Source organism: Podarcis bocagei (assembly GCF_964188305.1).
Source record: "Podarcis bocagei genome assembly, chromosome: 14".
Classification (NCBI taxonomy): domain Eukaryota; kingdom Metazoa; phylum Chordata; class Lepidosauria; order Squamata; family Lacertidae; genus Podarcis; species Podarcis bocagei.
Genome location: NC_138139.1, coordinates 22,849,274 through 22,861,511, shown reverse-complemented (window position 1 = coordinate 22,861,511; position 12,238 = coordinate 22,849,274). Strand labels below are relative to the sequence as shown.

The 12,238-nt window shown below is 43.8% G+C and overlaps 1 protein-coding gene across 1 annotated transcript in view; it reads right to left on the bottom strand.

Annotated features, from left to right (window-relative positions):
• ADAMTS17 (ADAM metallopeptidase with thrombospondin type 1 motif 17) overlaps positions 1–12,238 on the bottom strand; it is a 189,044-nt gene that overhangs the window by 57,159 nt on the left and 119,647 nt on the right. Inside the window, 4 exon segments of the mRNA XM_081171354.1 lie at positions 2,457–2,577; positions 5,842–5,969; positions 6,773–6,939; positions 11,356–11,501. Coding sequence (XP_081027480.1) covers positions 2,457–2,577; positions 5,842–5,969; positions 6,773–6,939; positions 11,356–11,501 — 562 coding nt within the window.

The window sequence follows — 12,238 nt, the reverse complement described above, 5'->3', positions numbered from 1 at the left end:
AAATAGGTACCACTCAAGTGGGAAGGTAAATGGCGTTTCCGTGCGCTGCTCTGGTTCGCCAGAAGCTGCTTAGTCATGCTGGCCACATGACCCGGAAGCTGTACGCCGGCTCCCTCGGCCAATAAAGCGAGATGAGCGCCGGAACCCCAGAGTCGGTCACGACTGGACCTAATGGTCAGAGGTCCCTTTACCTTTACCACTGCAAAACGCAGGTTTACGTGGATGGCCCCTTATCGCCGAGGGAAGCTCTATGGCCCGCTGGCACTACGCAGTTGGCTCTTTGGACAGACACTTCCCTCCAGACCCCTCTAATGGGGTACCCTGTTAACACCACCGCAGAGAATAAGAGTGGGTGAGTCACCACTTCACCACACCCCGATTAGATGAAAAACTACAGGATTCTGCCCAAGGCCTAAACCGCCAAAGCTGTGACTAATGCTATGGGGAAGGCGAAACCTGCAGAGCAAGGAAAATTCCTTCCTGGCTCCGAAAACGGCAACCATCACAAGACTACAGCAAAGCCTGCCTAGCTGAAAAGAAATGGTTAGAGCAGTAATCAACTATTAATGAAGGGAAGGGTGGGTGACGCTCCCAGCTGACTGGATGCTGTGCCGAGTGGTTGGCTAGGCTAAGTAGATGGCCATGCCCCCCCCCGCCACCAATGGATTGGCTCATTTGAAGGAGGGGTTTAGCGAGAACCTGTGAGCCTCCACGGCGGCCAGAGTGGACGGGGAAACATTCTAAAATAGTGCTGCATGTCTGGGTGAAAGAGGAGGCGCTGCGTCAGGCTGCAACTGCTACTCACCAGCAAGGCGGTAAGTGGTCATTAAGAGCAGGAAAATATTAAACGGTTCTAGCTGCCACCATGTTTAACCACAGCACCAGAGGGGATGCCAAAGGCCCCCCATCACTGCCACCGTTCATTGTCCTCATGGATTATGGCATTAATTTTTTCAAGGGGAAAAAAGGAAGCATGATGCTGCTATCCTTCAAGAATGTAGATACTAACTGAACTGGTGAAATAGTTCACACACACACACACACACACACACACACACACACACACCTGCCCTCCTCCACCACTTGGTTATTTCCAATGTAGCTTCATGCAGTGTTTTAACCAGTTCTACTTGTAGAACTTCTATTTGAACTGATATTCAATTGCATTTTAAATTTTTGCTTGTCGTGCATTGCCCTGAACTATTTTTGAAGGAAAGGTGATTCATAAATAGCCTAAATAAATAAATAAAATTCTGATATGCCATTTCACAGTCTGTCCTTGGCCCACCTTGGAGATATTAGTAGTCATGGCAGATGCGGCCAAGTTAGGATTATGCCAAACACTGCAACTCTTAACGGTTAACCCCAGACGAGCTTTGTTGCAATGAATGGGAAATGCACAAGAGAATGGATCTCATTTTTATAAATTGTTTTATTATTTTAAAGAACTGTACCCTTACTTTATTCCCCCTCTCAAAGGGGATCCAAAGCAGTTAATAAAACAGAAAATATCATCCAGTATTCAAAAACATGTTTCACATACACTGTTCCTAACAACAGCAATAATAAAACCAAAATATTAACATAATAAATCAACAACCCATAATAATTTCTGGGAATTCTTTGAAACCCATAGCCAAGATTGTTCCTTGTGCACCAACCAATTAAAACGATTGAGTCAATGAAAGTGGGGGGTAGAGCATTGCCAAAAAAGAGCACATAGATTTGCATAAAACATGTACATGCTGTTTTAGTTATTATAATTGACATAGAAATACAATACATCTCACCATCCTGGAAAAGACTGACCAAGTGATTTTTATGCCTGGCCTGCTAACTGTTGCTGGGCAATTTCAAGGCCTCTGCTTTCTTACGGTTCTTTACCTTGAACCAGACAGAAGGCACCTTGAAGTGAAGGACTGTCCTCTGGAACTCCTTTAGATGGAGGAATGGTGTCTGTAAGGTAGGATACATGGCCACCCAAGGGCTGAAAATCACAACACCACATGTTCATAGTACAGTGGCAATGCAGGCACACACATTTATTCTAAATGGTAGTTCACAGCATGCCTTGTCTGCCACTTGTCTTCACTCTTGATCTGCATGAGCTTTGGACTATGCATCTGTTCATTGTGAAACAAGATGGAAGCACACAGGGAACAATAATGACCAGTAGATTCAAAGCTATCCTTCTGAAATCTGACAGCGCAAGGCGATAGCCTTGGGATGTAAAGACCTTTGGGGCAGAGTGTCTTGAAACCGCAAAGTCTGAATCAAAATTGAGTGACATCAGTCAATACCTGTATCAAGCTGAGTATCACATTGCTATTAACAAGTTGAATTTCTTAACTTTGCACTCAGAATGCAGCACATGCCTTAACTTCTGCAGGCACAGACTTTTTTTGCATTTCATTTCTCCCATGCCAAGCTACTGAGACTGCCCAGTATCTACTCACCCATCCCTTTAGTATGGTTGAAGTCTCCTTTCACCACTTTGCAGGTTTTGCCATCTCCATTGCAGATGCCACAACGATCTTCTTTGGCAGCTGATCCGATGATCCCATCACAGCCGATTTTCTAATGATAACAAGAGGTTCTTCATTATTTTGATGGAAAGTATTTGCAAAGGGGTCTGTTTTGATTAAGCACAGGACTGCGAAGGGAAAAATGGACATTAGAAAAGGTGTTGTTGGGTAGGGCTAAAGTTGCTGTTAGAAAGGGAAACTGCAAAACGGATCTATTAAAAGATCAATGAGAATTTTGCCAACATTCTGCCCTCCTTTGGCCTGATTCACGTCAGCATTTGTCAACCCTAGGTGGAGGTTGTGATTGGTTGCAGCTGGGTATGGGGAGGCGTTCTGGAGAATTAGTTTTGTGCTTTCACCTAATATCTTACGGTGTATATGAGTGTTTTCCTCCCTTGTGAACCTGTGGGTTCTGCTTAAGTGCCTGCCACTCAGTATGGAGAGACCGGATGACTCCTCCCCCCTGAAGAGGACACAAGAATCTGAAGACCCTGCCTGTCTCTAGAAGGGGGAGTCATCCCTATCAGGAATGTCATTTCCCCAATCTGTAAACTGAAATTCACGGTAAGAAGAAAAAAATTCCCCCTCTAATAATAATAAATTTTTATTTATATCCCGCCCTCCCCAGCCGAAGCCGGGCTCAGGGAGGCTAACAATAATAAAATAATATGAATGCTTGTATGTTATTTTCACTATGATATGCACTTTAAAAGGTAAAGGTACCCCTGCCCGTACGGGCCAGTCTTGACAGACTCTAGGGTTGTGCGCTCATCTCACTCTAGAGGCCAGGAGCCAGCGCTGTCCGCAGACACTTCCGGGTCACGTGGCAAGCGTGACAAAGCTGCTCCGGCGAACTGGCACCAGAGCAGCACACGGAACGCCGTTTACCTTCCCACTAGAAAGCGGTACCTATTTATCTACTTGCACTTAATTGTGCTTTCGAACTGCTAGGTGGGCAGGAGCTGGGACCAAACGACGGGAGCTCACCCCGCCGCGGGGATTCGAACCGCCGACCATACGATCGGCAAGTCCTAGGCGCTGAGGTTTTACCCACAGCGCCACCCGCGTCCCTCCCATGATATGCATTTACACACACAATTTACCCTAGTACAGTACTGTATATGCATTTATGTACACATGGAGAACTGCATTGCATATTTTGTAGAATTTCAAAAAATGACTGTGTTCTGCTTGTTTTGGAAAGTATAAATTAGGCAGCTTTGCCTTTAAATGCAAACTGCATCAAATTTCTCCTCCGACCTTAGACTCCAGTGCAGGTGTAATGGAACTACTCCTGCCCCCTCCCCCACCTGGCACGGGTGGAAGGGCTGTGGATGCGGCAGTGGCTACTATACTCCATTAAACCCTGCCACTGCTGGTCAGGGATTTGGACTGCATCCTAAGTGTCTTTTGGCTCCCACGTACATCAGGGCCATTTAGCTGTTGTCTTGGGAGCACTGCCTTACGATATTGGGTGACTGCCTTTTGCAAAACATCTGTGATGGCTGTTACAGAAATTTAGATGTTGTTAAATCCCTTCTTTTAAACTCCATTGGGAAAGGGCTTACATTTTGCAAGTAAAAAAGAAAAGAAAAAAGAATACTGTACAAGGGGCAAGATTCCAAAACTTGGGGTGAGGGGAAGCTAGAGGTGCTCTTAATAAACATTGCTAACCCGATTCTCAAATCATTCTTGTTTTTGGATATTTTCCAACACTCACATAGAACTTTAGAGTATTTAAAGATGCTATTATTGAATTCAGCAACCAGCTGGGATGTTACAAAGAGAGAATTATTGTATAAAGTAGAGAATAATGATCAGTGGTGGAAACAGTTGAATCAAGAAGAAAATGCTCATGCCTATTAAAAGAAGGTGTGTGTGCGTGCGCGCCTGTGTGCAAGAAATGCAGGTAACTGTGTTTGTTTACTTAGGGTATATTTTTACAACAAGGTCAGATAGTTCTCCAAGTAGCCTACATCCAGGTCACTGATTAAAAACAACAACCCAAATTGTGTCAATAAATTAGATGTTAGCAAATGGTGTTTGAGAAGGTTGGGGTGTGCCTAGGAGTTGGCCAAGTTGGCAGCCACAAGAATCCAAAGAAACCAGAAGATGCACTAGATGTCCCCCAGAAGAAGCTTGAGCTATTGAGCAAATACCCTTGAAGAACATCACTTAACCACCTCCAGCTGTTCAAGTCTTACATACCAAGTGCACATCATCATGCAATATTGGGTTACTGCAATGCACTCCATTTGGGGATTTCACTTGTGCTTGATCTGGAAGCTATAGTTTGTGCAGATTGTACAATTGCTGACAGAAGTGAAACCCTGTCAGCATATAACACCTCTGGTCAGAGACCTGCACTAGTTGCCAATGTGCTAGCGGTCCAAATTCAAGGTGTTGCTACTAGTATATAAAGCCTTTAATATAGTGCTTCTTAAATTTGGGTTCCCAAATTGGGAACTACAACTTCCATCATCCCTAGCTAGCAGGAACCAGTGGTCAGGGATGATGGGAGTTTGTAGTACAACAACAGCTGGAGACCCAAGTTTGAGAAACGTTGCCTTAATACCTTTGGACCTGCTTACTTGCAAGATTGCCTTACCCCATACATGCCCACTTGGCTGCTTCAATCTATAGAACTGGGACTGTTACAGGTACAACATAATACTTCAATGCATTTGTAAAAAACAAAACAAAACAGTCTTTTAGGGTGGCAACACCCACACTTTTTATGTTCTAAATAGTTGGTTTTCACTGTTTGTTTTTTTGACCAATAATTTAATTGTTTTATTCTTTTTGAAAAACATGTTGAGGTTGTAAGTGGTATATAAATCTTGTGAGATAAATGAAATGAAATAAAATAAAATAAACAATGCTTAGCATAGAAACCTAGCTTTGCATATATACGGTCAGGTGAACTTTGGTTCAATATGAAAACGTCTTCATAACCTGCATTTTAGAAGACTGCGCCATCTGTGCAAATTCACATTTCTTCTAGCTTTCAAGAATTCTCACTGCAGCAGGAAGATGTGACCTAGGGGCATAATTTTCATGTGGGGGTATTTTCAAATAAACAGTTCTCGACCTGAAAACTGAGGCCCTGTGGTCCTGCAAGAGGATGTAATCACAGCTAAGCATAGTCACAGTTCCAGCAATTCCCTGAGCACACTTTATGCTGCCCGCTAGCCTTTCCTAACAGAAATGCCTTTGCTGAAGCTTAACATATCCTCATTATTATCATCTTCCATAGTTAAGTCATGCACAAGGCAAATATTATTGCTTAGAGAGAATAACAAAAAAGTTACTCCACCTGGCACTTGCCATGAACGCAGAGGTCAGTCTCGTAAGGCCCGCATGGTGTACCATCAACTACCCTGTCAGACACCAACACAGGAGAATCTTTTCCAAACAGGGAGCAATAAAGTTCACAGGGCTTATCTGAAAAACAAATACACACATACACACAAAACACCATGCAAGAATATTGACTTTAGTCATGTCGTGTACCCAAAGCACTTGAAAATTATTGGGACAAGTATATGATATACAACAGATAAGATGGTACTCAATTAATGTGAACTGTCAGTGCAAGAATTTATCCTTGTGCAATGGGACTTCCTTCCCTTCCCTTTAGACCTAGGGGACCGGGGGGGGGGAGTGGGAGGGTGTTCCGCTGCGCAAGCAGAAATCCTTATGCTAGCAAATAGTGCTACTTTGGATACAACCCACTATTTTGTGTGGTAAAAGATGTAAATTTACATGTACTAATTTATATAAACATGGAGACCAAACCCACAGGCAATGCAATTCCGAATGCTTGGCCCCCAACAATCACACGGAACACCGTAGAAGAAAATGCAGTACAATAGTAGGTTTAATTTGTTTTTATAATTATAACAGTTGCATCTGTTTATGTAACTAGATATTACATTGCTATAACCTGCCCTGAAACTTTATGATGAAAGGTGGGCAAAAAAATCTTATAAACCATAATATAAATATAAATAAGCAAGTTGTATTATCTAAGCTATCACCACCAAAACAACACTACTGGCCTATTTGGTCATTGAAAAGCCAGCACAGTATATATTCTAAATGAATTGCCACACATACGTGTATATCACTTAGTTACTCCGAATTAGTAAGTTTAAAATAATACATAAACAAAACCATAAAAATAAAAAACCGTACTGAAGGGTGGGAGGCAGGGGGAAATAATGTACAAGCGTACAGAAATGTACCATCCATGATGACAGCAGTCCAAAGGCTTTTCTTCTTGTTGGTGTACCTCTCATGAGTCTGGCACTGCTGGTCTCGGAATGTGGGCACCCCTTTGGGGCAGGGCAGGTTTTCACAAACTGTGTGTTCGACACTCGTGCCACGGCAGTTTTTGCCTCCGGGTCCAGGGCTGTTAGTGGAGAAAAGCATGGGTAGCCAATTAGCAGGAGACAGCTAACGGATCATAAATGCGATGCTGTTTTCAGGGTAGAACTCAGAGATGGAACTAGAGGATCCCACTCAGCAGAATGAACCAGAGGAGGCCCCACACGCAGGAGGGCTGTTTTGTCATATTTGAAGTAACACACTTGTGTGCGTTTTTAACCTAGCAAAGGGAGAATGTACTGTAGACCTTGGAAGCACATGTGTCTGTCTGAGCAGAATTTTAGCAATTTGAGTTGCTCTAAGGCTAGATGCGGGTGGCGCTGTGGGTTAAACCACAGAGCCTAGGACTTGCCGATCAGAAGGTTGGCGGTTCGAATCCCTGTCACGTGGTGAGCTCCCGTTGCTCTGTCCCTGCTCCTGCCAACCTAGCAGTTCGAAAGCACGTAAAAGTACAAGTAGATAAATAGGTACCACTCCGGCGGGAAGGTAAACGGTGTTTCCGTGCGCTGCTCTGGTTTGCCAGAAGCGGCTTAGTCATGCTGGCCACATGATCTGGAAGCTGTATGCCGGCTCCCTTGGCCAATAAAGTGAGATGAGCACCGCAACCCTAGAGTCAGCCATGACTGGACCTAATGGTCAGGGGTCCCTTTACCTTTAAGGCTAGATGAGCTCTCAAAGGAGGGAAAAAAGTAAGGCTTGTGAAAGACAACTTCCCAGGAGAGGTCTACCAAATATTAATCATGATAGGGAAATGGAACATGCATTCCCAGAAGAAGTACACCTCTTAAAATCAGCTTTGGGGAGCATCACCTTTAATCCCTGCTTCTGGCTTCCCAGTAGTATCTGCAAGACCCTCGGTTTTAAACAGAATACTGGACCATATGTACCCTTCTTGGAATCCAACAGGACTCCAACCACTCTTAATTCCAACCACTAAAATATTTTTTTTAAAAAACACTGCCATGAAATAAGCAGCATTTGTGTCAGCAGAATTTTCTGGCCAGTTAACTGGGAGGTGAAGGTTAACCAACAAAACCACTAGTCCTCATTCCTCTCTAAAAGGTACCTTTCTGCCGACTATGGCACTGTAACCCTGGAAGCTGCCTGATGGGGAGTCAGAACAAGAGCCCATCGAGCCCACTACTCTCTATTGCAGTGGCTTTCAACCATTGGCCTGTGGACCACAAGCTTCAATCAGATGTTCCATTGTAAGGATGCAGAACAATTGAGAATATCTGTACTTGGCCCTGGCCATTATTTATTTACTTTTTTCCAGATGATGGAAACAGGCTGCTTTGAGCAGGGCTGGCTTATCAAACAAGCTAACAAACAGTGCTCATGATTTTCATAGTATGCTGCTGGTGAAAGACTTGGGATCTTCATTACTTATCACCTTCAATTCTAAATACAGAAGTGAGATAAATGCTGAACCTGTCCCAAGAGTAAAGCTGATAAACAACTTTATGTGAAGTTGACTTTGCATGACTTTGCTCATGAAAACAAGCAAACCCACTGCATTTGAAAGAAAGACTACAGTTATTAAGAGTTATGCATGTGCTTTGGTTTACAGAACAAAAACGTTTATTATATAATCCATTAGGTTCCTTAGAATTTTTCAAGCGGTCTGGAGGTGGAAGAGCTTGTGAACCGCAGGATCTACTTCAATGGGTAGCATCTGTCCAATATCTGAGGCAATGGTCCTTTGCAGCCAAAAGATTCTTCAACCAGATGCTAGAAATTGACCCTGGGACCTTCTGCATGCAGAACATATGATCCAGCACTCAGCTACTGGCCCTCCTTAACTCAAAACTCACCACACTGGGCTGTCATTTATAACATCCACTTACCACCTTCATTGATTTCTAAAGCTCTTTACATTTAACACAGCTGCTGAGTTCTAGCATGCAAAATGGTTGCACAGTATGGGTGGGGAACATGATCTCTGTATACACAAGTTACCTTGTTAATAGAATCTGCTGAATAAAATCCAAACCCGAATGCTTTCCTGTCTCAGATGCTACATGTGGGAGAAGCTCATGCTAAAGCTCCCTGGATCTAATCCTCGTTATCTAAATAAGGCCTAAAACATCCAGTTCCTAAATCCTTCTTAGCCAGGCAGAATTTCCATAAAAGATTCCAATCTGCAGCTGGAACTCATCTGCGTCACCATGCCAGGAGCAGAGTGTCTTTTGTGAAGAACCATGCCACTACCACACACACACACACACACACACACGTGTGTTTAATCAACGAAGTTGGGGAAGGGCCACAGCTCAGTGATAGAGCATCTACTATGAACGCAGAAGGTCCCAGCCCTAGGCTCCATTTCTGACATTTCTATTTAAAAGAATAAGAACACAGAAAGTCACCTTATGGCACTGAGTCAGACCATGGCTCCATCTAGTCCAGAATTTACTCTGATTAGCAGCAACTCCCTGCAATTTCAGGGGGGAGGGGCTTTCTCCTGCCCAGCATGGAGACCAGGTAGGATCAGCTTGCAAGTGGCACAAACACCCTCCTCTGCCTGAGGCTATGCTTAGTCAGAACAGGCAATACTGAGCTAGATGGATGAATAGCTGGACCTGTTGCAAGCCAACTGCATGTGTGCTTGTGCTCTTTTTTGAAAAGGAGGCAAATGCCTGTTAGAAATGAAAATACATCAATGGCAAAGGAAGGAAGGAAGGAAGGAAGGAAGGAAGGAAGGAAGGAAGGAAGGCAGACAAAACTCTTGAGAGAGTAGTATCATGGTAGCTAAGATGCTGAACTGTGAGCTAGCAAACCCAGGATTCCTATCCCACCTTTGCCACCAAATCACTCAGACGTTATTCACGTGAAGGAGCAATGTGGGGAGGAAAGGGCTGTGAAGTCTCACCTCTGCCCCTGGCAGATGACTCGGGGTTTCCCCCAGCCCTGTCCCAGCTTCTGCACATTCCCTTTGCTGGGAAACAAAAGAGGAGGGAGTGCTGTTGCGCTCAGGTCATTCTGGTGGGCTTGCTATGGGCATCTGGTTGGCCACTGTGAGAACAGGATGCTGGACTAGTTGGGCCTTTGGCATGATCCACCAGGGCTCTTCTTAGGTTCATTTTCTCTGGCTCCTGGAACCCTGATAATGGAGGGCTCCAGGACTCAGGAACGCCTAGATGCACAGGTTTCCCTGCCATAGACATCCATGCTAATTCCGGGATCAGAGGAGACACATGTCATTAGGGGTGGGGCCTGAGCCACAGCTCTTTTTACCCCTCCCCTTGTCCCTTTAGTAATTTAAAAAAGAACCTTCCTCAAAATTCATCAACATTTGAGTGTAAATTTCTCCTAATATACACATTTTTGCAAAGCACTTTTTCTTAATATAACACATTTTTTGTATGTTATTTTCCCTGAGGCACGCACATTTACCCAGTATATGCATTTTTGTACTCTTTATGTGGCCAGAGAACAGCAGTGCAAAATTCAGGAAAAGGTAAGAATTTTAGGGGGAAATTCAGGAAAGTGGGATGGCTGGGTTTTGATTTGCATATTGTTTTGGAAGATTGAACAAAATCAATTTTCTCCTCCATCCATTGCAGAGAACACCACCACCAGCATTACTGAATTCCCTAAACGAAGTATTTTTTAAATCTTAAATCAATAGTTTTGGACAGCAAATAAACCAGCTGCAGAAGAACAAAGAATGCAGACAGGAATATAAAGTGAATCTATAGAGTGAGAGTGAAACAGGATCACGTGCCATTTACGAGCCAAGAACTTACATGAGCAAAAGAATGTGAAAAATCAGCGCAAAAATCTGGTGCGTTAAAGTAAGGGGCACCAGAGAGATTTAGTTTTACTGAAGTTGATGCACACACTACATTTCTTGTCTGCTCAAGCAGATTTTCTTGACCCCAGATATCCACATAGCGTGTACCATCTAGGCAACTATAGATGAGATTGGCGCACAGCATGGTAATTTCTGTAATTTTTCATAGTATTGGGCCTTGAGCAATGTTGCAGCTTTGAGTGATGTGTTCTGCAGAGTTAGCTTATGCACAAAAGAAATGAGGAAAAGGCAGGGAAAGCAGAACAACCTCCTGAAGTACGGCTGCATCTTTTGGCCTCTTCCACAGCTTACTTTATTTAATACATTTGTATACTACAGCTTTTATGTGACACTCAAGGAGGCATACATAGGGTCCCCAGGACCAGGAGGTCTCCTGTCAAGGCACTGTCCAACCCTGGTTTGGTTCAGCCAAAGCATCTGTTTTGCATGCAGAAGACCTTAGGTCCAATTCCAGGCATCTCCAGGTACTACCAGAAGATAGCTGATACCCTGGAGAACTGCTGCCAGTCAGGGTAGGCTGTACTGAACTAGATGGACCAACAGTCTGACTCAGCATAAAGCAGCGTCCTAGTTTACATAAGATGCCTTCAGGCTTTAATGTCTCATTGGAATGAGGCAACTTACGGTGGATTGTCACATTTGCGTTGTCTGAATCTGGCACCGGTCCCACATGTCCTGCTGCACATGCTCCACTGGCTCCACATGCTCCAGTCTCCATCTACATGTTCGGGGATGGGAGTTTTGCTGACACACTCCCCAGTTCGGCACCACTGGAATGTAACAGGGGTTAGAATAGTGTGGCCAATGACTTCAATGCCACAGGTGCTTTGAGACCCATCAAACAAATAAGGAAATGGCTACAAGGATGTAGTTAAGCACAAGTGGAAGCACTTGTTAAGTTGAAATAAAGAGAAATTACAGGTATATACCAGCATTACCACCGGCAACTCAAGGTGGTAAACATGCTTCTCATCTTTTTATCTTCATATCAACCCTGAGAGATGGTGACCAGCACCAGGTCACTCAATGAACTTCATGGTTGGAGTGTGTGCCCATAGTTCTGGACCCTTGCGGTGGCAATATCCTCTTGGAATTGGGTAAATAAATATTGGAGATAAATATTCCTGAAGTCCTCCCAGTTGTAAAAACTGCAGTCAGGGCCTTGAAACACTTTTAAGGTGATAGTATTATTATTTATTCAATTTATATACCGCCCTTTATCAAAAGCTCCCGGGGTGGTGTACAACATTAAAAACACATCACAGAACATCAGTGATAAAAACATAATAGGAAACATGGTAAAAAAACATACTGATAGGCAGCCTAATAATAAAGCAATCATTCTGAGAAATATGCCAGAGGAAGATGGATGGGACCCCTCCTCCAGCTGTGTGTTAGTAGGCAGAGACAAAAGGGTTTATGGGATGTAGGATTTCAGTTTGGATGATGTAAGCAAGGAAAATCGTTTGGAGCACTATGTCGGCTGGTTGGGGCAGGCTCTAACAAA